This window comes from Nycticebus coucang, chromosome 12 (assembly GCF_027406575.1).
Source record: "Nycticebus coucang isolate mNycCou1 chromosome 12, mNycCou1.pri, whole genome shotgun sequence".
Classification (NCBI taxonomy): domain Eukaryota; kingdom Metazoa; phylum Chordata; class Mammalia; order Primates; family Lorisidae; genus Nycticebus; species Nycticebus coucang.
This window is the reverse complement of record NC_069791.1, coordinates 20,459,669-20,481,299: the sequence shown is the minus strand read 5'-3', so window position 1 is coordinate 20,481,299 and position 21,631 is coordinate 20,459,669. Positions and strand designations below refer to the sequence as shown.

Sequence of the window (21,631 nt, the reverse complement as noted above, 5' to 3'; positions counted from 1 at the left end):
GGAACATCATATTTGAAGAAATACAGTTTCTACTATATTTCAATCGGAGATTGCTTGTGAGACATTTTCATGCCAAGTATTATTGGAAAATGCTCATCCTAGACTTATTTTTCTGTCCAACAAGACATCCTTTCTCAATTACTTTCAGACGGTACTGGAATTCTCTACTGACCCCAGGGACTGGATCCATATATACTTTTCTTACCAATAGCAAAGAATCGAGTTTTTCATGTTCTCAGACTCAACTCCAACTTGAAAACACTGGGTGGTGTAAATTCGCCACTTGCCTTTTTGTCCTGGTTTGGTTGGGGCGGATCCTGCCTCTCTGTGTTCTTTTGTTGATGGAGTTGCCGGAGAGAAGGCAAGAAGCCAGGTGGAGAGGAGGGAGGCTGCAGAACACGTGGGTCAATCCTACCTGACCCCCTCCTTCAAGCTCTCCTAATCAGCCAGTCTGTGACTTTTTATATCTCTCCTTGCTCAGACTGAGCACGTCTGCCCTTCCTCCTGAGTGTGAGATGTCAAAGCTAAACAACCCAAAACAGGCAGTCAGGCCACCGGTCTGCAGTGTTGTTTTGGTTTATTTTGGTAGAATGAGGAGTGAACATAGGCAGTCCTTTAACTGCTGCAGCCCTTGACTTGGAGTGCAGCCCCGGGTCAGGTTGCCCTGAGCAAGTTGGAATGCAAGATCAGTGGGGTCTGGTGTCCTCAGGACCGGAGGACAACGGGTGTAAACAGATACAAAGTACCATAGACTCCAAACCATAATTAGAAATTTGCTTGGTATTTTTTTTTTTTTGGTAGAGACAGAGTCTCACTTTATGGCCCTCGGTAGAGTGCCGTGGCATCACACAGCTCATAGCAACCTCCAGCTCCTGGGCTTAACCGATTCTCTTGCCTCAGCTTGGTATTTTTTTAGGAAGAGAGGTGACGTATTAACAACTAGAGACTCTCTGTTCACCATCTTGGCATTGAAGACATTTGCCTAAGACCTTCAGGGTAACAATTAGTAAGTTACCCTGATGAGCATAAGAATTAACACATTTCCCAACAGGAAAGTCAGCAACTATGCACAAACTCTAATCTCTAAAAGGATTCTACCTAATAAATGTAAACTTCTAAGATTGAATTTCAACGTCTTTATTTTAACTTTTCATCTTGGTGGCATTTGACTTGGAGAAAAACTCAAGATTAAAACTTCAGTAGATGCCAAAGTCATGCCCTGCATACTTCATCTCTGAATAATCAGTCATTTAAAGAAAATCATCAGCATGTATTTCAAAAAATTAATAAAATTTTACATCATCCAGACAAAGCAAAACTTTAAAAGAGGAATAATTTTTTTTAATTTTCTGCCATTTTAATGTCCTGTTGTGTGAATTAGACCTGTGTTGGGGCTGATCACTGAAAACTCCAGGCCTTTTGCTTACTTTTTAAATAACAGCACATTTTTGCTCACAAATCAGTCTTCTTAAGTAGACCAGCTCCCTTGTTACTTGTTCTTTCCAGGCCAGTGTTTAGTTTCTCCCTTCTCCCCAGTTCCCCAGTAGACTGTCCTGCCAAGAGATGGGAGACCCGGATCTCACAGCAGTGGAAAATTGGCACCCTTTACTCAGGCGTTGCATTCCAGTAGTACCATATCAGAGTTTGACCCACTTTTTTCACGTAGGCAACTACTGCCAAGTCAGTGGGGTTTTCCTCTAAACAGAGGGCCATGGTCTTCCATGGTCACTCGGGAGGGGCGTTCGTGCAGCCCAGATTGCGTGGGTGCCGGCTGCCAGCCCGCACTGCTGTGCACAGGAAGAGCTCCCAGAGCCATCGATGTGGTTCTCTCTGCAGGTCTCATTCTTTAGAACTTAACATCAGTGAGCTCCTGCTAGACCCAATCAAAGGCCACAGGATGTGGGCTCCAGAGAACGAGTTGCTTCTTGTACACTTTTCAGACTTGTGTAGTGATGACCAGGTTTTCCTGATTATATCCAACCCTGCCTCATTCCCCATTTGCCGTTCTGAGAAATATTTTTCATTCCACACATAATTTTCCTTTCGCAGCTGGCCTGGTTGTCACCAATAGTATAGTCCTCACAGAAAAAAAGAGAAATTTGAGGGCATAAAGGACTCTGTGGCTGAAATGAAAAAGACAGGCATTTTCATAAACCTTTACTTACTCTTAAAGTTTATTGGGCTTAAATAACTGAAATTACATATAAAAGTCTTGGATGGTGACGTCAGCTCAAGATATTGGTGTGTCTTTGTTTTCTTGGCCCTTTGGTGCCCTAGATAGAAAAAGTCTAAGGCCAGATCAGCATTTGTGGTTAGAGTCCTTGGTTAGATGCTCTGGGCTGAAGGTGCATTGAGAAGGGTCACTACCTGCAGGTGGGATAACCTGCTAAATACTAATAATAAATCTTCACACGCTCCAGGGTGGAAAAGAGGAAAAGAATGATGATAAATACCAGGTTTTTATGTATAGCAAAAATACGTCACCTCAAAAGTATGAAGAAACAGAGAAAGTGGATAGTGTGGCGGTGGTAAAATTAGGTGATTCTTGCGGCAATTGATGTTGAATGCAGAGGAAAATTAATCACATTTCATGATCTTAACATACAAGAGGTTTCACCAAATGACTGAAAATGCAGACTCTCCTTTAGTTTTTAATGAAAACATTGAAACTTTAAAAATATTATCAATTAATGGCTTGGAACCTGTAGGTCAGTGAGTAGGGCACTGGCCACATACATACATCAAGGCTGGTGGGTTTGAGCCCAGCCCAGGCCTGCTGAACAACAATGACAACTGCAACCAAATGAAAAATAGCCGGGCGTTGTGGCGGGCGCCTGTAGTCCCAGCTACTTGGGAGGCTGAGGCAAGAGAATCACTTAGCCTAAGAGTTTGAGGTTGCTGTGAGCTGTGATGTCATGGCACTCTACCAAAGATGACATAGTAAGACTCTGTCTCAAAAAAAAAATATATATATACATATATATATATATGTATGTATATATAGTCACTTAAAAAGCAATCTGATTCTTACACAACAAAAACAACATTAACATCCTGGCAAGCTGTGTTAGAGCACAACTTGGTCTTTCCTCAGTGTAAGTCAGACCAATTCTACTCAGATCCATCTGGTAGCAGGGATTGTTTTAAACTGCTAAACTGTGTCAGGCCTGTGTTCTGACATTATTTCTTTGTTTTTAAGCCCTCAACTAAAAGCTCATTTATTTTGTAGTTGCTGATTCCTTTTTTTTGTTTTGTTTTTTCAAACTCGTTTGTTAGGGTTAAGAGGCATTTGTTCATAGATTTGGGGACAAATAGCAATGACTAGTGTGTTTTTTTGTTTTTGAATATGGAAATACCTCCTGGCGTTTGTTGGGTTTTTGTTTTTTTTTTGTATATGGAAATAGCTTCTGGCATTTGTTTGTTGGTTTTTTTTTAATATATGGAAATATCTTCTGGCTTTTCTTTGTTAAAGGTTATCCATGATACCTTCCATAGAGCAGGGAGGGCTAAAGAGAAGTCATGAAAAATGATTAAAAGGTTAGAAAATAAAACATAGGAAGGATGAGATAGGAAATCTGTTTCACCTTAGATTTTTCTTCTTGTTAAATAGACTTCAGTCCCTAGGATAGACAATTCTGTTTACTGTGTCCACTTTCAAACGTGATTCTCCTTTGCTGTTTGAAGTGGGGATAATTCTAGGAGGATACTGTGTTCCTGTGAGTTTATAGAATAATACAGAACTGCTCAACTCAGAGACTTCCTTTCACCAAGAATGGATGATGCTTGCAAAGGTCAGAGTGACTCCGACTGCGGGGTCTATAACTGGTAACTTCCATGGTGAACACATCAGTGAACCTACGAAAGCTAAAAAAAAAAACACGAAGCAGCACCTTTTCAAAAAGTTACATAACAATTTGTTTTCCTAATCCACACAGGAAGAATTTAATGGAATATCTGACTCCCTGTATTTTAATGATGGCCAGCGAAGAATCGACTTTGTTTTGGTTTATGAAGATGAAAGTAAAAGGGAGACCAATAAAAAGGGCACGAATGAAAAACAAAGGGTAAGTTTTTAATGCTGGTTTCCTTTTTATTCTTTATCGTACTGTAAAATGAAAAACAGTGCTATTTTTATGTACGTGATAAAGTGAAACCTGTGGTAAAATATCATTTAGCAAACATACTTTCGTATTTTCTCTACTTGTTTTTCCTCAAGGCATGTTTTGTTTTTTTTTTTTTTTCAGTTTCTGGCCGGGTCTGGGTTTGAACTCACCACCTCCGGTATATGGTTTGAACTCACCACCTCCGGTATATGGGGCTGGCGCCCTACTCCTTTGAGCCAGAGGCACTGCCTTTTTTTTTTTTTTTTTTTTTATTTGAAAAAAAAACTTCCTCAGGCTCTTAATCTCAGTTGGTTTCACAGCTGAAAGCAGATTTTCGTTCAAGGAATTTGACTTTGTACTGTGCAGAGGAGGTGTGCATTGAAAGCAGGTCTGGCGGTTCCCAGTTAGGTGGGGAAACGAGCTCATGACTCATAAACACAAGTGTGGCCATAGCGGGCTTGCTGAGTGTGCTCAGGCGCTGTGCACGCAGTCGGCATGCATTTTCTCATCTAATTCTCATAACACAATGAGGCAGATTCTGTAATTCCACCATTCTATGGATGACAGTTAACCCTGAGGATTGTCCAAGGTCACAGACTCCGGGGTCAAGGCACTAGTAGAGCTGCGGTGTAAATTTGGGTCTCGAATCTGGAACCTGTGCTCTTGATCTCTCCTTTTTTCTGTCAACTCCCTTTCTTCCCTTTCATCCATTGCCAGTGAAGCTGCTGTCTCCTCCCTTTCCTTTGCTGCAGACTCTTTTAGGTAACAGAGAAATCTTTATCTTAAGATACTAAAAAAGTAGGGCAGAGTTATAACAACTGCCCAGAACTTTTTTTACCTGTATCCAAACTACATTAAGCTAAAACAGGACATATAAAGAGCACATGTGTCATTTTCATCCACTTTGGAAATCTTTCCTCACCCCACCCCCCAAGGTACACATGTGGTGTCACAGACACACAATCTGAATTATCCCTCTCTGGACTATCTTCCTGAAAACACACCAATCTTAAATCTAATGATTTATGCCCATTCTTTCAAACAAAGTAATGAAATGTTTTTAAAAATGAAGCGACCATTACTGTTTTATTTGTGTGTGTTGGACGGGGTTAATTTTGGAGTTTTCTATTTGCTTGGTCTAACAGAATAAGCCCAGGCCATGGAGTCCAATCTTCACATTCTAATTCTGTCACTATGCCGGAGCAATTTGAGTTGTAACAAACAAGTGTCCAGATTACAGTGTCATTGTACAATAAAAGTGTGTTTTTTTGTTATGTCAGAGTCAACTGTGGCATCCCTGTCTGGCCACGTGGTTTAGGCCTCTGTTCCTCACAGTCACTGAGAATCCCAGGCTGACACAGAGGCTCTCCCGTGTTCAACAGGTGGTTCCAGGGTCACCCGGAATGGTGAACAGGATAAGAGGGGATGAACAGATTGCTCATGCTGCTTATTTCCCACTTCAGCCTGAGAATAACTACATCAGTGATCCTCAAATGCTTGTAGATCAAAAAGGTGGAAGCATGGTTTCAGGCTGGGCAGCCATTCTCAGCAGGAACGCCACGCTGTGGGAGGGGAGCACCGTACTTCCTGGTGGACAGCTCACTTTGTCTTTGCCACAGCTCCTGACCAGCTGTGTGACTTAGGCACATTTTCTCTTCAATGTTGTATTTTTGTTTTGAGAGGCATTTTTTTTTTACATGTGACACCTCTGAAATCAGGTTGCATCTTGAAAACAATGTATCACAAGGTCATTAGCCAAATTGTTTCTTATTTGTACATAAAATATTGGTGTCCCATGCAATGGAGGCTTCTTAGATTGAAGAAAGTGGGATCCCAGCAGGTGTGGTGGCTCACGCCTGTAATGCTAGCACTCTGGGAGGCCAAAGCAGGTGGATTGCCTCAGCTCAGGAGTTCGAGACCAGCCTAAGCAAGAGTGCGACCCTGTCTCTAAAAATAGCTGGGTGTTGTGGTGGGCGCCTATAGTCCCAGCTACTTTGAAGGCTGAGGCAAGAGAATCGCTTAAGCGCAAGAGTTTGAGGTTGCTGTGAGCTATGATGCTACAGCACTCTACCAAGGGTGACAAAGTGAAACTCTGCCTCAAAAAGAAAAAGAAAAGAAAATGGGATCCCAATGCCTTGTCCATAGAATTATGGTTAAGATTAAGTAAAATAGCACATGTAGTACATATTGCATGGTTTTTTAGCATGTATACTGTATGTTAATTTAGGCATCTTCCTTTTTGGAACATTTGGAATTTTCTTACAATAATTCCCTGATAGGAAAAGGGATGACCCTCTTGTTATATAGTTTTTTCTCCTGAACAAAATAGCGTTAGAATTCTTTATCATATTTTGTGGGCACTAAGATACAGTATTAGCAGTTATAGTCACCATCATCAAATATTCACTAAGCATCCGTGTGCCAGTGAAAGCTGGATGAGCACTATATGAAATAAGTTAAACAGATCTAATCCATTCAAGCATAAAGGAAACAGTTCTGGTTTTAGACAAGAGCCTTACTGCCACAGTAAAGGGCCCTAGAGCTGCTTACATTATTAATAAGTTCTGCTTTTGCTTTCGACAAAAACAGGTCCCAAGGTAACTCTCATAAATCAGAAGGAAAAAAAAATCATTAATTTTGGCAATCTTTGAACTTACGGCTTGACACACCTTGACACCGGTTTTTATAAGTTGTGCTTTGAAGTGTTTTCAGTCTGTATTTATACTTACTACTTAATTGGTACCCCAGCAAAATCCAGTGCTCAGCTTTGGAATCACGTTTTTATTAATTGTAAATACATTTTGTGAATTTCAGCATCCTCTTTGTCAGGCCTTATTGAGGATTTAGGACAATACCAAGGAAAGGCAGTTTCCAAATCCTGTTTTCTTTGAAAGAAAACATTTATGTGTAAATCATACTGACCTTTTAAAGCAGCCAAAGTTGATATTCAGAGTTTATCTGAAAAGTGTTATTAAACATTTTTTAGGGCTGGAAAAAGAAGCGATAGCGCCATAAACACCAAAAACATTAATGAAGGATTAAAAAGACTGTATCTTACCGTGAGCAAAAGGGAAAACTCTTTTCTAGCAAAACCTCTGAACAACATGTTACTTTGTCCCCTCATATTAGTGAAAAACACTTTAGAAATTTAACACTTTCCTTTGAAAAGCAAAAACCACTTACATTCAGATTTTACATGAGGGATGTAAACACGTATACGCTGTTTCAACGGTAACTACTCAGTTAGCCTACTGGTCCTGGCACAGAATTAGTTTGAATGTTTTCTGCTGCAAATAATCAGAAAACCAAACTCAAAATGGCTTAAATGCTAAAAGGAAATGCTTATTTTCTCATTTAAAAAGTAGCCTGGAGATAAAGCTATTTCCAAGTTAGGTAATTTATTGGCTTAATGAGGTCATTTCATCCTCTGCCCTGCCATGCTCAGTATGTTGGCTCTTTAATTGCTCACTGGTTTGAAGATGGCCGCTGCAACTCCAGGTAGCCAGAGGTGGAAGAGGAAATGCCCTTGCTCTTGGGTCTTTTTTTTTTCAGTGTTTTATTTTATTTTTCTAGTTACTGGTTTGTTTTTTTAATTTCACATTGATATGAGGTGCAAATTATTATGTTACACTGTTTGCATTTCTTAGGAATAGCTCAAGTTGTGGTTGAGCCCTTCACCCAGGGGGTTGGGCTGTATACACTTAACTTATGCCCATTAGGTGAGAGAGAGCTTACCATTCCCCTTCCCTCCTCCAGTTTCCCTCCTTCACCGCCCCACTTGAATTTAATTCTGTTTATTTTTCATGTGGGTGTGTCATTGCTTATATTGGTTTCATATTAGCATTGAGTACATTAGATACTTGCTTTTCCATTCTTATGATACTTTACTAAGAACAATGTGTTACTAAGTATCAATGTGATACTTTACTAAGAACAATAATACAGGTTGTATTATCCAGATAAATATAAAGGATATAAAGTCTACAAAGGCTGTAAAGTCTCCATCTTTTTTATGACTGAATAATATTCCATGGTATATATGTGTGTGTGTGTGTATACATACGCATTAACAGAATGTGATGTATATACATGTATATACATTTTGTATATACATTATGTATATACATTTTGTTAATGTGCGTATATATATACATGCACACATACATATATATCATGAATATTAGTCATAAAAATGATGGAGACTTTGGGCGGTACCTGTGGCTCAAGGAGTAGGGCTCCGGCCCCATATACCGGGGGTGGTGTGTTCAAGCCTGGCCCCGGCCAAAACTGCAAAAAAAAAAAAAAAAAGAAACCAGATGGAGGCGTTATATCCTTTGTATTTATCTGTATTATTGTCCTTAGTAAAGTATCACATTGCTACTTATACACACACACACACACACACAGATATATATACATGTATATATATCACATTTTGTTAATCCTTTCATGTGTTGGTCACTTGGGTTGATTCCACATCTTGGCAATTGTGAATTGAGCTGCAATAAACATTGTGGTGTAAATATCCTTATGGTAAAATGATTTTTTTTTTCTTTTGGGTAGATGTGTAGTAATGGGATTGTGGGATCAAATGGAAGGCTTCCTTTTAGCTCTTCAAAGATTCTCCATTACTTCTTTCCGTAGAGGCTGGCCCTGACCAGTGCCTGCAGCTTTGGGACTTGGTGATACAGACTACTCTCACTGGGGTTAGGTGATATTGCAAGGTGGCTTTGATTTGTACTTCTCTGATGATTAGAAACTCTGAGCAGTTTTTCATGTGTTTGTTGGTCATTCATCTGTCTTCTTCAAGCGTCAAGTTCTCTTGCCCACTTATAGAGAATTGTTTACTCTTGTTGATTACTTTGAGTTTTCCGTGGATTCTAGTTTTCAGCCCTTTGTCGGATTCATAGGATGCAATTAATTATCTTCTCCCAGTCTGAAGGCTGTTTGCTTTAGTTGTACTTTTAGCTTGTGCAGAAGCTTTTTAGCTTGATGATGTCCCATTTATTTATTTTTGGTGATGTTGCATGGATCTTTCCTAAGAGAGAAGAAAGCTCTTCTAGAAGGGTCTTTGACTGACTTCCCTTCACACTTCATTGTCTCTCTCAAGTCTATTCCTAAAGTAACTACTAATCAGATGAATGGAATTGCCATTATTAGCCTAGACTGATAGAGATTGGTCTTTCATTGAATCACCTGATCACCCAATTCCTGGAAAACAGTCTGGATTTTCTTGGCCATGAAGAAGAGGGGAGTTGTTCTGTAGACGGCCCACAGTGTCTGGCAACTCAGGCCTGTAATCCTAACACTTCAGGAGGCTGAGGTGGGTGGATTGCTTGTGCTCAGGAGTTAGAGACCAGCCTGAGCAAGAGCGAGACCCCCATCTCTACTAAAAAATGTAAAAACTAGCCAGGCACTGTGGCAGGTATCTGTAGATCCAACTACTTGGGAGGCTGACGCACAAAGGATTACTTGAGCCTAGGAGTTTGAGGTTGCTGTGAGCTAGGACACCAGGGCACTCTACCCAGGGTAACAGAGTGAGACTCTGGTTAAAATAATAATAATAATAATAAATTAAATAAATAAAATAGTTTGGTCCATATTATGAAGAATAAAGGTTTTTTTACATACAACATTTTCTATATACAGTATTTTTCCAACTCTTTTGCATTTTTGTTAGTAATTGCTTCTTTCTTCCTATTTCTTTTTGCTAGAACTCCTAACAATTGGCAGAATTGACCTTTTGACTTTTGTTTGACTCTTACCGCCCTTTAAATCAGGGGTTCTCAACCTTCCTAATGCTGTGGCCTTTAATACAGTTCCTGTAGGTTGCTACACACAGGTTGAACTGCTGCTTTAAATGGATATGATCTTGGCCTAGTAATGGTACAGTTAAGATGATGGTAAAGAGGGCAGAGAGGTCTAGATAGCACAAAAACTGGGTAAGCAATTTTGTTGATTTATTTATTTGTTTACTTATTTACTTAGAAATTTATCCATACCTAAGAGATGATGTTGAAGTTGGTGAAAAGTTTATGCATATATGGAAGTATAAATGTGTATTTCGTATCTGACCTTAAGAATTCTTTATTGTGTGGGAGAAGGATCTGGCCAATGGAAACTGTTAAAATAAGGGACTTAAAAAAAAAAAGTAGCGATCAAATGTAATTTATATAATTATAATATGATTTTATTTAAACTTTGAAATACTGTGAGACAACTGACTAATTGGTTATATGAACTTTTAATACTATCATCCATGGTTTCAGAGGAGTAAGTATGAAACTAGAACTGTTTACTTAGAATCAGGATGAGATCTCAAGAAAATGAAAAGGCTCATCAGACAGTTTTAGTTTAGTGCATCACTTCATTTATTGAGATCTTCTATCCTTTAATAAAGTTTTATAATACAGTTGAACAATTCAAATCTAAAAATCTGACATCTGAAATGCTCTAAAATCTGAAATTTTTTGAGTGCCAGCATGGCTCTCCAAGCATGGATAGAATGTTTTGGATTTGTAGAATTGGGATGCTCAACCAGTGAAGTATAAGGCATATATTCCAATTTCTGAAGAAATCCAAAATTGGAAGCACTTTTGGTCCCAACATTTCAGACGAGATCGGGTGCGTTCAGGGTGGTATGGCCGTAGACTAGGTCCCAACATTTCAGATAAGGAATACTCAACCTATTATGTCCATGAAGATGTACATTTTTTTTAACTTGTTCTTAGTTATTTTAAATTTTTGTTTCTGTTGTCGAAAGCATTTTTAAATTGCAGTTTGTGGTTTATTGTGTGTAAAAGAGGCAGCTTATTGATTTTTGTAAGTTCTATCTGGGAGCCTTGATAAGTTCTTTTTAGTTTTAATGGTTTCCAGTTTTGCTTTTCAGTGTTCTCAGACAGAGAACATACTGTCTGCAAAAGGTGACAGTTTTGCTTTTTCTTTACCATCTTTATGCTTGTTTCTTTTTCTTGTCTAAGTGCAATGGCTAAGACCTCTTGAATAGAAACCCATACACAAGTAGTCCCCAGTAAATTGTTCCTGATCATAATGGGAATGCTTGTAAAATGTCACCATTAAATATTAGACTTATAAATTTTTGGTAGATTTCTTTTCAAAAGTTAAAGGAGTTACTTTTTCGTCCTAGATTACCAAACATTTTTATAATAACTGGGTTTTAAACTTAGCCAAATGCTTTCTTTTTTTTTTTTTTTTGTATTGAGGTGATCATATGAATTAATTCCTCATTAAGTCTTATGTACATGAAGTATTTGATTATTTGTGGCTAATAAGATGGTAAAAATAAGATTTTTATTTTATTGATAATAAAAATTCATTATTGGCTTTAACATGCAATGTGTAATTTTCATAGTTATCAGCTTCCTATGTATTTATGCTAACACTCTACTAAACAGTTTATTTACCGTCACGAGACTCTTCATGACATTTTGGTCAGTGGTGGACGGCGTCATTCAACAGTGATCTCATAAGATCATAGAGGAGCTGAAAATTTTCTGTTGCTTTTATTGTAGTCATCTTAACACCAGGGCACACTGCTTTCCGCATCTGTTTGTGGTGACGCTGGTATAAACCTATTTGCTGCCGGTCATATACAAGTATAGCGCATACAATTAGGCACAGTTCATAGTACTTGATAATGATAGTAAATGACTGGTACTGGTTTATATATATATTATACTATACTTTTAATCATTATTTGAGAGCAAATTCCTCCTACTGATTAAAAACAGTTAACTATGAAACAGCCTCAGGCAGATTCTTTAGGACACATTCCAGAAGAAGGCGTTGTTGTTATAGGAGACAGACTATAGGAGAGGATTGATCTGATTGCTCCATGTGTGTTGTTGCCCCTGAAGACCTTCCGGTGGGACAGGAGGCGGAGATGGAAGCCGTAATACTGATGATCCGGACCCTGTGGAGACTAATGTATTTATGTCTTAGTTTTTAACAAAATTTTAGAAGTTTTAAAATAATTAAAAATAAAAGACTTTTCCAGTAAGGATCTTAAGAAACAAAAATTTTTTTTTTTTTGAGTTCTTTTTTTTATTTTTTTATTGTTGGGGATTCATTGAGGGTACAATAAGCCAGGTTACTGCAGATGCTGGCGTGGATGTGGAGAGAAGGGAACACTTTTACACTGCTGGTGGGACTGCAAACTAGTACAACCTTTCTGGAAGGAAGTATGGAGAAACCTCAAAGCACTCAAACTAGACCTCCCATTTGATCCTGCAATCCCATTATTGGGCATCTACCCAGAAGGAAAAAAATCCTTTTATCATAAGGACACTTGTACTAGACTGTTTATTGCAGCTCAATTTACATTCGCCAAAATGTGGAAACAGCCTAAATGCCCACCAACCCAGGAATGGATTAACAAGCTGTGGTATATGTATACCATGGAATACTATTCAGCCATTAAAAAAAATGGAGACTTTACATCCTTCGTATTAACCTGGATGGACGTGGAAGACATTATTCTTAGTAAAGCATCACAAGAATGGAGAAGCATGAATCCTATGTACTCAATTGTGATATGAGGACAATTAATGACAATTAAGGTTATGGGGGGGAAGCAGAAAGAGGGATGGGGGTGAGGCCTTGGTGTGTGTCACACTTTATGGGGGCAAGACATGATTGCAAGAGGGACTTGGGAGAAGATATTTGCAGGTTATGTCTCCAACAAAGGTTTAATAACCAGAATCCACAGAGAACTCAAACGTATAAGCAAGAAAAGAACAAGTGATCTCATCGCAGGCTGGGCAAGGGACTTGAAGAGAAACTTCTCTGAAGAAGACAGGCGCACAGCCTACAGACATATGAAAAAATGCTCATCGTCTTTAATCATCAGAGAAATGCAAATCAAAACTACTTTGAGGTATCATCTAACTCCAGTAAGATTAGCCTATATCACAAAATCCCAAGACCAGAGATGTTGGCGTAGATGTGGAGAAAAGGGAACACTTCTACACTGCTGGTGGGAATGCAAATTAATACATTCCTTTTGGAAAGATGTTTGGAGAACACTTAGAGATCTAAAAATAGATCTGCCATTATAATTCCTCTACTAGGCATATACCCAGAAGACCAAAAATCACATCATAACAAAGATATTTGTATCAGAATGTTTATTGCAGCCCAATTCATAATTGCTAAGTCATGGAAAAAGCCCAAGTGCCCATTGATCCACGAATGGATTAATAAATTGTGGTGTATGTACACCATGGAATATTATGCAGCCTTAAAGAAAGATGGAGACTTTACCTCTTTCATGTTTACATGGATGGAGCTGGAACATATTCTTCTTAGTAAAGTATCTCAAGAATGGAAGAAAAAGTATCCAATGTACTCAGCCCTACTATGAAACTAATTTATGGCTGTCACATGAAAGCTATAACCCAGTTATAACCCAAGAATGGGGGAAGGGGGTAAGGGAAGGGAGGAGTGGAGGGAGGGTGATTGGTGGGATTACACCTGCGGTGCATCTTACAAGGGTGTATGTGAAACTTAGTAAATGTAGAATGTAAATGTCTTAGCACAATAACTAAGAAAATGCCAGGAAGGCCATGTTAACCAGTGTGATGAAAATGTGTCCAACGGTATATAAAACCAGTGTATGATGCCCCATGATCGCATTAATGTACACAGCTATGATTTAATTAAAAAAAAAAAAAAAAGAGAGAGAAATATCGTATGATATGTTGACTATAGGTATGGTGGTTAGAGTTAATAATAATGTATCTTTAAAGATTGGCAGAGAGTAGATTGTAAGTATTCTCACAACAAAAAAAAGTGTGTGTGATCCAGGCATATGTTAATCAGCTGGATTTACACTTCCACAATGCTTGCATATTTTAAAACTATGGATGTAATAAAAATGTATAATTTTTATTTGTTAAGTGCAATATTAAGAGGAAAATGGGAAAAACTGTTCTGAGGTCACTTACAGAAATATGTCAAGAATAAAAGTAATTAATGAGTAAATCAGGGTAAAAGAAAGTCCAGAAAAATAAAATGAAGCCCAAGTGTCAGAGTAATCAAATAATTTATTACAAACCACGTCTTGTTCAAGAGTTAGAGATCAGCTGCAAATTTACCTCTCAGTTTCCTAGTTGCCAATAAAAATAAGAGAACATTGTCAATAGCATGATTTAAAATTTCAACATAGTAAAAACAAAACAGGTAGGAAAAAAAAAACTTGTTCAAAAGAAATAAAGTGTTCTGGTAGGAGGGTCTTCTGGAGAGAAATTTATTCTATAAAGCCTCACAAAGGCGAACGAGTGATTGCATTAGACTAAAAATTAGTTTACTGTCTCCAAATTGAAGGAATAAAGGGAATGGCAAAAGGTGGCGGGATTGTGAGAGAGCAGCGTGAAACTTCCTCGGGAATGACAGATTGTCACAGACAGTTCATCAGGTGGAAACTTGAAACTCAGGAGAGATTAGTAAGAGTTAGAGCAACCAGCATTGAGTGGTTTCACCCTTCCAGGAAGCTTTCACTGAGCGTTCTGTTGTTTGTTTTAGAGAGTGAAATCAGGTCTATCATCAGCTCCTTAATATTGTAGACAAAAGCAGGGAGGTCTTCTTTATATTTTTATCTTTTCCCTTACTTAACACTCGACTTGCTTATACTAAGATTATAGGTAAAAAGATAAATTAGAACCAGCAGTTTCAAATTGACAGCTACAAAATGTGTTGCTGGTCTAAGCACATTTGATTTGTTTAGTACTCAACACAAGAGCAGTAAATCCAAATCCTGCTGCTTATTTCTTACATGGGGAGCATCCTTGGGCTCAAACTTAGAACAGACAAATAAACAGGAGTCAATGAAATCCTGAGAAGTAAAAGATGATTGTTCTATTTCCTCTTAGCAAGGGCCTTAGCAATGTATTCACAAAGATGTGAAGAAGGAAAGCACTTTTTCTGATTGCTCCCGTCTGAGGGCTGGCCTTAGGTTTAAATGAAGAGGATGCCGTTTGCCCTGGTACTGGCAGTCAGTGGTATATCACCTTCTAGAAAAGTTCTCTGCATAATGGTACAGTGTTGGCAAAAATCTACTGCACCAAATTCTCACATAGAATAGGATTGAAGAAGATAAGTCATCACAAAAGAACAGCTGCTCATGCATATCTGTATTTGTTTATATTTGTGTCCTAGAAAACAGTATTGCTCTTAAATTTGTCTCATGGGAAGAGTCATCTGGGTTGCTTGTTAAAAATAGAACATCCAGGCCTCATCCTATATCTATTTAGAGTCAGAATCTCCAGGAGAGGGGCTCAAGAATCTCCACTTTAAATAAACTCTCCAACTTGTTCTTATAAGCTGATGATTTTAGAAAGCACTTTACTAAAATATTTAAAGTAGTTATCTTAGCACTAAGTTAGGAGTGATTTTTCTTTTCTGAAAATTTCTGTTCTCTACGTTACCCACAGTGAATATTTCTTTTGTAATTACACAAAAAAATGTACATGTAAGAGGTATATTTGGAAGTGAGCTTCAGCTAAATATTCACTTCCATTTTATGTTTATCATTTAAAAATGTTCATCTGTCTTCTGTCCCCTAGTGAACACACGTTAACCACTTGAGCAAATTCCTTATTGTGTTAGTCCACTAACATAAAAATGTTTTATTGCAAACAGGTAATTTAAATTAAGTCCTGATTAAATAACTTATTCTGCTTACCAGACCTTCTGGAGCATATGATATATAACTAATAAATAGCACTTATTAGAACAATTAGATAGTGATTTTTTTCACACATTAAGTTCTTTTGACTTATTCCTGGTGCATCATTGTAAGCTTAAAAGAGATTGGCAGTTGAAAATACACTGACAGCACCATCAGTGCTTTGCTTAACAAAACTATAAGAATTTTTTAAATCAATCTGTTCTTATGTTTCATTAATCCCAACTGACTTGTACTTTATCATCACAGCACAGTCATTAATTTCACTTCTTAGACACGGCAATCCCCGTTTTTTATACCGAAAAGGCTGGATGGTATAAAGAAAATGGTAGATAATTTTGGTGTTTACAGTCAGGATTGTTGGTGTATAATTCACGAGTAAGTCTTTCACAACAGCGACTTGCTTAAGCCAAATGAGATGTGTAATGTGTAATCCAAGGTGCTTGGGGACAGAAAGCTTCCTTAATTAAGCCAGCCTGTCCTTTGTGATTTCTGTTGCTTTCTATTCTTTATTTCTCTGACAGCTTTATTACCCTCTCAACACAGCAATGAATGAATAAAATTCCAGTTTCTGGAGGATGGTAGGTGCTCCTGTCCTTTTTCCCTTTGAACCCCCTGTGCCATTCTCCACCAGCAGTGACAGCCTCACATCCATCTTTTTTTGTGGCGTAGATAGGTCCTCGGTGATTACAGTCACTTTGGTTTTACTCGTATCTAGTGGCTACAAAGGAGTTGTGGTTGCAGTGCAGATGAATTTGTTGTCCTAGGGATATAGGAATTTACAGCACAATTTATGACTAGGCTTCTTTTTTCTTAAGAGCCAGCGAGCCTAGTTTAATCATTTTGTACTGCCAAATACAGACCATAGACTGTAGCTTATGTTTAGAGGTTTCCAATAGGCACATAGGAAATTTTTGGTTAAAAATTGGGTGGCCGGAGATAACGCCGGAAAGGCTATGTTAACCACTGTGATAAAAATGTGTCAAATGGTTTATGAAGTGAGTGTATGATGCCCCATAATCATATCATTGTATACAGTTATGATTTAATAAAAAAAATTAAAAAAAAAAAAAATTGGGTGGCCTTAGGTATTCATTTATTCAGCAAATATTTATTGCACAATGGCTGTGTAAGCCAACGTGCCATTTAATTATCTTCCATTTTTAACATGGGAATCAGCTCTACCCTAATTTTTTTAAATGTCAAGAACACTGTTACTTATCCAAGTGTAAATTCTATGGAGAAGATGATGATTTCATATTAAAGAGGGTTAAGCAATCTTTTCTTAAGTAAGCAATCTTTTCCTGATATGTACACGTTTGACAAATAGAGCACATATGCTAATTTACTTTAGCTACCTGACAAATCAAGCTGTGAATTGCCAAGCCAAAGGAAAACACCAAGAACTGTCTTATTGCAGTAACACCAAGGTGATACATTAACACGTTTAAGCAAATAAAAATGTCCTATCCTTGGTTCAACTGTTTAAGTATTTATAGTTGGTGGTAAAATAGAGGGCATTATAAAGCAGCTCCAAGGTCTGCCTATTATCCTAAGAGAAATAAGGTTAATATCTCCTTTGTAAAGAACTAGATGAGAACTAAAATAGTATAAATTAGTACAACTTTTCTGGAGGGCAGTATGCCAATACCTATTAAAGAGCTTAGAATTTAGCACACGTGTACTCTAACAATTTTACTTTTAGGATTTTATCCCAAGGAAATAACAGTGGACGCACAAAAATTTTTCGCAGTAGCAAAAATTAGAAACCACCTAAATATACAACTATTTGAGATTGGCTAATTACATTACTGTCCATCTCTCTGAGAGGATATCATCAAGCCCTGAAAATGAGATGGAAGAGAAGCATTTTTCCGGTGTTTTCTGCATCTGTGATACATCCTACAAACCCTCAGCAGCAATGGGGCAAAAGAGAAGAGCGATACAGAGGTATTCTGCCCTTCAGAGAAGCGTGTCCATCAGACAGCAGAGCAGGGAGTCCCTCGAGGACCAGGAGGGCCATGTGTAGGAAGAGTTAAGGACGACAGGCTGGGTGACTTGGGGGGAAGCAGTTTTCTAGGGTTCCAGTAGAATGGTGTCCATGGTATCCTCTGTAGGGATTAGGAAGTTGCTGGGGGTGCGACGTGGAGGCAGAGTGGGTGGGGTTGCCTATTACAAGAGAGAGAGAAGGGAGCCTCTAAGGCCGGTAGGATTAGAGAGGATTTTTTTTTTTAAAGGAATAGGGCAGTTAAACATATTGGAAGGCAGAGAAAGAGGATAATGACTATGGCTAACATATCTACAGGGCTTATTAGGTGCCAGGCAAGTACATACCCCCGTGATTACCTTTAATCCTTAACCCCAAGGTGGCTGTTTCTTCCCCAGGTTTTGAGATGAACCACAGATGCTTATGTTGTTGTTTTGTCCAACGTCACAGAGCTAGGAAGTGGCAGCGCCAGCATTTTGACTCTGTGAATTAAGAGTAAAGCCAGGACTGTAGGAGCTAAAGGAGCTGTCATCTGGGGGAGTCAGGTGGAGACGGTGGGGAGCTGCAGCCCGGAGTCAGAAACTCCAGAGGGAAGGAACCACGTCCGACTTGCACGGTTCCTCCTGATGTATTCCCGGATGATACAGTTGATAAAACCCAGAGGGAGTGGTTTGTACTTGGTATAATGACAGGACTGCCCTCTACTTGGGCAGGTTCAGTCCCTGCTCTCAGAGCCTTACCCCTTTTGTCATCTTACAATTCAAACTCTGAAGCATCTAGGAATCGCTCCACTCCGGATGCCACTGTGCTATTTATTTGGTTTTAGCGCACTTGAGAATTAAACTACATCTGTCCTTCTCTCTCTACTGTATTCTGTAATGCCCCTAAGTGAAAGTTCATGGAAAAATTGGGGCTGGGGGCCAGGATAAGGGAGCCTGTTTGCTGCACTGCAGTAATTTGTACTCCACAGTCTATTTCTGTGGAGTACAAATATAACAGGCAGCCATCAATCCACCACTCACTCAATTTATTCATTATCAGACATTTCTTGCGTGCTTAATCAGCGAGGGGGCTGTTCTAAGTGCTAATGATAAAAGACACACATCTCTGGGGGGCAAGGGTGGTGATTGATCAGCAGGCAGGAAGGATTTAACATTTTTTTTTTCTTTTTTTGAGACAGAGTCTCACTGTATTGCCCTGGGTAGAGTTCTGTGGTGTCATAGCTCACAGCAACTGCAAACTTTTAGGCTCAAGCAATCCTCTTGCCTCAGCTTCCTAAGTAGTTAGGACTCTAGACACCTGCCACAGAGCTTGGCTAGTTTTCTTCCCCTTTCCTCCCCTTCTCTTCCCTTCTGTAATATTTTTTTTTAGTAGAGACAGGGTCTTGCTCTTGCTCAGGCTGGTCTTAAACTCCTGAGCTCAGGCGATACACCTGCCTTAGCTTCCCGGAGTGCTAGGATTGTAGGTATGAGTCACCAAGCACGGCCAGATTTAACATTCTTAAGAACAAGAAGTGTTTGAGGTGTTCATATTTTCCTGAAGGGTTGAACAAATAAGCTTGAAAAGTACGCAGTCAGAAGCTATACCCCAAATCCTACTGCAAGGATCAGTCTGGGAGAGAAAAAAAGCATGGTTGTGGCCCTGCACACAGGGCTATTGCCAGCGCCCCCAGCAGCAGGGGTCACCAGAAGCTCCTGCCATGACCTCTGTCTCTGGAACTGACATTCACTCTCAGCGTCCCAGTGCGGGCTCGGCTCAGCTTGGCTTCTTTGCATTGCTGGCTTTCAGCTCAGAGTCTGCAGTGGGTGATCTGGTTGGCAAGGCCCAGCTCACGTGCCAATAGCTGACCTTACAGGACTCTGGGGAGAGGAGTATCTGCATTTGTATCTGTTGTAGTAGACGTGGGCTTCGGTAGCAGCTGAAATGTTAGGTGTCTATAAAGGATGATATGTGTCCATTACAGTGTTGTGAAACATGAAAGAATGTGCCAGTTCTGTGTCAGGAGAAAGTCTCAGGTCACTGAGTTTCTCTGCAGTTCCTCTATATCAGACTATTTAAAATAATTCTTTGAGATTTCAGCACTTTGCAGGATTCCTGGAAGATAGTGTGCTCTCAGGAAATGTTTGTGGAAAGAATTCATAGATTTGCTTGTTGAGTATGTTCTTTCAACAAAAATATATTAGGCTTATGCTTTGTGTCAAACACTATGTTGAACGCCGTTCGCAGGGTCAAAATGATTTCTCTGATAGTAAAGAAAGAAGTAACCAGGAATAAGAACTGGGATATTCTACACATCAGAATACGAGGATAGAATCTGGAGTGAAGAACTACTGCTTAAGATAAGAAGTAGAGTGAATCTGTGTCAGCTTCCATGATGAAAGTGGGGAATACGGTGGTCAGGGAGAGAAAGCTCTGAAAAACTTCCTGAAAAGCCCTGAAAAATTCAGAGAGGGTGGGGAGGGGACAGTCACCTGCTGGGTGCAGAGCCAGCTGTACTTCAAGTTCTCCCCATTCTCATCTGGCTGGGGCATTTCTGGGCCATTGGCTTTCTTGTTTTTAGGAAAGTCATAGCGCTTGCTGTTTTTTTCTCGGTTATTCTATTGTGTGTTAAAATTGTAGCAAACCATTACATGTGCTATGTCTGCAAAGCTCTTAGAACAGTGTCTGCTATGTTGTAAGTGCTATATAACCATTTATTTAAAAAACAAAAATAAAGAAGTATTCTTTTCTGGGCGGCACCTGTGGCTCAGTAGGTAGGGCACCAACCCCATGTACTGAAGGTGGTGGGTTTGAACCTGGCCCCGACCAAACTGCAACAAAAAAAATAGCTGGACATTGTGGGCGCCTGTAGTCCCAGCTACTTGGGAGGCTGAACAATCACCTAAGCCAAGGAGTTTGAGGTTGTGGTGAGCTGTGATGCCACGGTATTCTACCGAGGGCGACAAAGTGAAACTCTGTCTCAAAAAAAAAAAAAAAAGAAGTATTCTTTTCTGATGCTTCCACACACTTGGACTCAAATTTAGCCAAATACCAGGTATATCCTTTCACTTTTTGAGCTTTGGCCCTTTTCATGTGGCATCATCTACCTGGCAAGAGGTGCTTCTCATGTTACGCAGCACAGCAACTCAGCCCCTACTCTGCCCCTTCACTGGGGGCAAGTCATAAGTGCCACCCCTGGGTAAAGTGGCCTGGTTGCTGGACCCAGCAGCTCCTCTCTATCTTGTTAACGGCTGAAGTTTCTAAAAAAAAAATATTCACCCCATCCTTTTCAGTTGTCTTCGTAAGAAGGGCTAGACCAGTTTACCTCCTCTCACTATTGAAAATGGAAATTCTAGTTCATGGACTTTATGGTTTAAATCATATGCTCATAAGAACCTGTGAAGGAAAGTAGTGAGGTTTTGTTCATGACACACATGAAGAAAATGAGGCGCAGGGAGTTTAAGTTTCCTGTCACGGGTCTTGGAACTGAAAAGGAATGGAACCTGAATCTGAACCCAGGTGGTCTGGTTTTAGAACTTGCCGTAGTCCATTTGGGTGCTGCTGTAACAGAATGCAAAGGGCTGAGTTCATTTATAAAGAACAAAAATATTTCGGATCACAGTTCTGGAGGCTGGGAAGTCTGAGGTCCAGGAGGCCGGCATCTGGTGAGGACCTTTTTGCTGCATCATCCCTGGGCAGAAGGGTGAGAGAGTAGAATAAAACATACCAGAGAAAGCTGAACTCTCCTGAGGAGCCCGCTCCTATGGTGATGAACCCACTCCAGAGATAAGGACTCCATTCTCTGATCATGGCATTAATCTTTTCACTCCCCCCTCATGGCCTAATTGCCTCTCATCA

At 39.4% G+C, this 21,631-nt stretch overlaps 1 protein-coding gene across 1 annotated transcript in view; it reads left to right on the top strand.

The window, feature by feature from the left end:
- The window catches only part of ANO6 (anoctamin 6), a 187,865-nt gene that overhangs the window by 104,990 nt on the left and 61,244 nt on the right, over positions 1-21,631 (top strand). The window contains exon 3 of the mRNA XM_053556715.1: positions 3,936-4,064. Within this exon, the coding sequence (XP_053412690.1) occupies positions 3,936-4,064 (129 nt within the window). The remainder of the gene's footprint in view (positions 1-3,935; positions 4,065-21,631) is intronic.